Source organism: Penaeus chinensis, chromosome 36 (assembly GCF_019202785.1).
Source record: "Penaeus chinensis breed Huanghai No. 1 chromosome 36, ASM1920278v2, whole genome shotgun sequence".
Taxonomy (NCBI): Eukaryota; Metazoa; Arthropoda; class Malacostraca; order Decapoda; family Penaeidae; genus Penaeus; species Penaeus chinensis.
The window spans coordinates 35,177,901-35,182,900 of record NC_061854.1 but is presented as its reverse complement, the minus strand read 5'-3'; the positions used below and the strand labels follow the sequence as shown (position 1 = coordinate 35,182,900).

The 5,000-nt window shown below is 53.7% G+C and overlaps 1 protein-coding gene across 1 annotated transcript in view; it reads left to right on the top strand.

The window, feature by feature from the left end:
• LOC125044553 (nose resistant to fluoxetine protein 6-like) overlaps positions 1 to 5,000 on the top strand; it is a 31,922-nt gene that overhangs the window by 3,887 nt on the left and 23,035 nt on the right. The window contains exons 2-5 of the mRNA XM_047641249.1: positions 2,130 to 2,279; positions 2,618 to 2,753; positions 2,860 to 3,037; positions 4,066 to 4,172. Of these exons, the coding sequence (XP_047497205.1) occupies positions 2,130 to 2,279; positions 2,618 to 2,753; positions 2,860 to 3,037; positions 4,066 to 4,172 (571 nt within the window). The remainder of the gene's footprint in view (positions 1 to 2,129; positions 2,280 to 2,617; positions 2,754 to 2,859; positions 3,038 to 4,065; positions 4,173 to 5,000) is intronic.

The window sequence follows — 5,000 nt, the reverse complement described above, 5'->3', positions numbered from 1 at the left end:
TCTCTCCTCACTTCTCTCTCTCTCTCCTCACTCTCGTCTCTCTCTCTTCTCCCTCTCTCTCTCTCTCTCTCCCTCTCTTCCCCCTCTCTCTCACTCTCCTCTCTCTCCCCCTCTCCTCCTCTCTCTCTCTCTCTCGTCTCCCCCTCCCCCTCTCTCTCCTCTCCTCGCTCCTTCCCTCTCCTATCCCTCTCCTCCCCTCTCCCCCCCACCCCCATCTTCCCTCTTCTCTCTCTCCATCTCATCTCTTTTCTCTCTCTCTCGCGTCTCTCTCTCTCCTCTCTCATCTATCTCTGTTTTCTATCTATCTACTTCTCTCTCTCTATCTTATTTCCTCCCCCCCCCCCCCCCCCTCTTATCCTTTAAATTCTTCTTTCCTTCTCTTTTTCTCTCTCTTATTTTTTCTCCCCCCCTCCCTTTTTTTTCTTTTTCTCTCTCTCTCTCTCCCCTCCATCTTCTGATTCTCTCCCCATCCTCGCTCCTCTCTTTCCTCCTCCTTTTCTCTCTCCTTTTCCCCTCTCTCTCTCAACCCTCGGCCCCTCTCTCCTCTCTTTTTATTCTCTCTCCCCCCCCTCTTTCCCCTCTCTTTTTATCTCTCTCTCTCTGGATTTCCCAAACGGGCTGGGGCAAAGGTCTGTGGCGGTTTAACCTTTATTCTTGGTCACAAAATATTATTATTTATAATATATATATATATATATAATATTAATTTTATAATAATATATATAATATATATTCCCCGAGGGGAAACACAAACCCTTTCCCGGAAGACGGCCAAGGGTTGTTACGGTCCGAAGTCGCGGCTCGAACTGGCTCTCTCTTGGTGTTCCTAGTACCAGAACCATAGGGACCGATGCATAGCTGTACCCTTTAAACTGCCCTTGCCAGTGACTCATTGGAGTCCCCCCAAGACCACGAGGGGCCCCCCCTCGGAACTTTGGGATCCACTATAGATTTCCAAGTTTGGTGTAGAACATCTCTATCTCTTCAAGCCCACTTCCCTCAGTAGGAGCGTAAACTGCCACTAGAGATATGAAGCCCAAAGTGTGCTCCATTCTCACAAGCAGAATGCGCTCGTCAACAGGGGTAGCCTTCTTGACTGAGGAACGGAAGCGGTCAGATACAGACACTCCCCTAAGGCGGGCACCATTGCTACAGCCAGACCAGTAGTAGGTATAACCCCCACTACTGGTCTCACCACTACCAGGCCGTCGCACCTCAGAGAGAGCAGCGATGGCAATCCCCAGCCTCGCCAACTCCCCCGACGAACAAAGGCAGTCGATCATCCTCCGAGAGACTGAGGATGTTCCAGGCCGCTTCACGGCACGCTCGCCACAGATTGACCCCATTTGTGGGCCTCCGGCCGGGCGACGCCTCAGCACAACTAGACATGCCTCCCAAGGAGGAAGAGTGGGGGCCGGGGGTGCATCCCCCCCACCACGTAACCTCAGGGTGCAGGATTCCCTGGGAGGGCTTTGCCCTGCACCCGTCATACTAGGCTCGACGGCCCGATCAGATAAGCCCCTGGTCAGGGCGCCGAGCCAGGGATCAGGAACCCCCGGCCGCAATTCGGAGTCGGAGTCACCTCCTCCGGGATGGCTCCGACCCCTTCTCTCCTTTCTTGGTTTGCCTGCTGGTGAGGGTTTTTACGGGGCCGGGTTGCCAGCCCGACCCCAACTGCCAGCTAGGGGCAGGGACGCAGAACTCCCTGGGGGCAGATTGCCCCTGCTACCCTATGCTACACGGCAATATAAACTAAACATAATCTTCTATACTTCACATAGCGTAACATATCACAGAAATGGCAGTGTGTATAATATAATATAATAATAATATAATAGTACGATAATTATTGGCATCACAAACTCCCTTCATTATCACAACCCACACTATGGATGTAATCATTGTTATTGTCGAAATTCAAATGGTCTTTAAGTTTCATGAACACTAAGTAAACCTTTATTCTTATCACGAATCTTTGGTCTTTTAAAGATTCTAATCTCTGTTCACATGCCTGCCCCCTCACCTTTCCCCCCCCCCCCGCCCCCCTTTCCCTCCCCCCCTCGCCTTCCTCCGCCCTCCCCCTGCCCCTCGCCCGCCCCCCGACTGACCGCCTCCGCCTCCGCCCCCAGACCCGGCCAAGGCGTGGCTGTCGCATAGGGCGGCTCACTGGGCCAACATGTACCTGCCGGGGACGGCGCCCGAGAACTCCACGTGCCAGAGGGCCCTGCAGGCGATGGCGGCGTCGCTGGCGGACAACACCACGCTCTGGGCCGCCAAGTGTGAGTGCGCGTGTCGAGTGTCACGGCACGTTCTTGTGCCATGACACTTGATACGCCCCAGCTTTGCCCTTAGCCTCTCTTCATGTTCTCCTCTTAACAGCTTGTCAGTCATGTCATGCCAGCACTTCCCTTCCTGTTTCCTTCAGGTCTGCCATTAATGGCTTTTCTTTCGAGATATGTTTCAGAGACAGGGCGCCCTCAGAGCGTGCCCTGAGTGGGCGCCCTCAGAGAGCACCCTCGGAGGGGGCGCTGACAGAGCGCCCTGACAGCGCGCCCTCCGAGAGTGCCCTGAGAGGACGCCCTGACAGCGCGCCCTCAGAGCGCCCTTCCTCCCCCAGTCGTGGACTCGTGGGCGAAGGTTCCTGACGGCCTCTACATGGGCAACTGGGCGCTGGAGGGCGTCTACGACGAGTGCGTCGGCGCCTCCTCCCCCGACGGCGGCGTCCGGGGAAAGTTCTGCCGCGTCTTCGTCTTGTACGTCCGAGGCACTCTGTTGGGGGGGCGGGGGGGTAGGGGTGAGGATAGTGGGAATATGGGAGTCGCCCGGGTCTGGTCGCCGCTCATGCCCCTCCCATTACAGCGAGAACGGCAGCCGCGAGGGCGCGCGGACCGACGGAGGCTGCGGCGCCGACGCCCTCGACGCCCGCTCGGGCCTGCAGGCGCGGCTGCCCCCCCTGTTCCCCACCAGGTTCGACCTCGCGCCCTTCAAGACCTACAGCACCTGCATGCCCGACGCCTGCACCGAGCACGAACTGCAGGTGGGAACACTTCATCTCTCTTTCTCTCTCTCTCTCTCTCTCTCTCTCTCTCTCTCTCTCTCTCTCTCTCTCTCTCTCTCTCTCTCTCTCCCTCTCCCTCTCTCCCCTCTCTCTCTCCCTCTCTCTCTCTTTCTCTCTCTCTCTCTCTCTCTCTCTCTCTCTCTCTCCCTCTCTCTCTCTCTCTCTCTCTCTCTCTCTCTCTCTCTCTCTCCCTCTCTCTCTCTCTCTCTCTCTCTCTCTCTCTCTCTCTCTCTCTCTCTCTCTCTCTCTCTCCCTCTCTCCCTCTCTCCCTCTCTCCCTCTCTCTCTCCCTCTCTCCCTCTCTCTCTCTTTCTCTCTCTCTCTCTCTCTCTCTCTCTCTCTCCCTCTCTCCCTCTCTCTCTCTCTCTCTCTCTCTCTCTCTCTCTCTCTCTCTCTCTCTCTCTCTCTCTCTCTCTCTCTCCCTCTCTCTCTCCCTCTCTCCCTCTCTCTCTCTCTCTCTCTCTCTCTCTCTCTCTCTCTCTCTCTCTCTCTCTCTCTGTATATGTATATACAATACACACACTTGTTCAATACTTAATCTCGACTCGTTTAATTGTGTATTGATTTTATCTTTTTTAATTCTGCGTCAGTTGCCAGTTATAGGCATTCATTTGCAGTTTATGAGTTGCTTAACTAGATTCTCACTCGTGCGTATCCTTTCCTACCGCCGCCTGAGGATGTTCTTCCCTCGGCGCCGCTCGCTCGCTCGCATTCCGCGACGCCGCCTGCAGACGGATTTCCTTCAGCGCCGCTGCTCTCCTTCATTACTCTACAATAAAGGAGTCGAGACATCTTGGGTGTCTACCTCACACCCTAAGCTCGCCACCTACCATACGCTTGCAGGGCCCGTCATTGGCCTCTACAGTGTGTGTGTGTGTGTGTGTGTGTGTGTGTGTGTGTGTGTGTGTGTGTGTGTGTGTGTGTGTGTGTGTGTGTGTGTGTGTGTGTGCGTGTATTGTACATATATTCATAAATACAGACATATCTACATATATTCGCCGTCTGCAGGAGAGTGTGTCGGCTGCGCTGGCGGACTCGAGCCTGGGGGTGCGGCGCGTGCAGTGCCACACGCTGCACGAGGCCCCGGAGTTCACCGCCGGAGACATCGCCTTCATGTGAGTTTTTCTGCGGCGTTTCGGGGGCCTCTGTGCGTTTGTTTGCGTGCTTGAGTAATATCTTTGATAGTCTGTGTGATACGATCAACTGTTTATAATGTCTTTAATAGTTTTCGTGATATTTTTGAGTAGTGGAGACTTCTGTATTGCATTACATTGAATAAACAATACTACACAATTAAGTCTCTTAATAATATATTATTTTTTTGCTTGGTATCAAACTAACAGTAATATCAATGAAATATACAAATAAAAACATCACACACACACACACACACACACACACACACAAGGCGAAGACAATACTTGAAAGGCGTCTTTTAAATAAGGGGACCGTCCCTGGGTTTGTGTGTGTGGGGGGGGGGGGGGGTCGGGGGTGTCGAAAATGAGTTATGCCCTGTTTCAGATTAAATACTACTGTAGAATTACCCACGTGAATATGAACCCTCGCTGATCAGCGAATTTCACCTTTATGTACTTATACCTTAGTGCCGCACCAACGTCAGGTTGTATTTTGACATTACCTATTGAAATGTATCACAGGAGGGTAAAAGTATCGTGCGCGCGAGTGCATGAGTGTGCACCCGATTGTTAGAGTGTGCGCGCGAGTGCATGAGTGTGCGCACGAGTGCATGAGTGTGCGCACGAGTGCATGAGTGTGCGCGCGAGTGTTAGAGAGTGCGCTCGAGCATGAGTGTTTGCGCGAGTATATGTGTGCGCGCGCGATTGTTAGTGTGCGCCCGAGTGCATGAGTGTGCACGCGAGTGCATGAGTGTGCGCGCGAGTGTCTGCCTTCCATGGCGACAAGGACTGGGTTGGTAGCCCTTG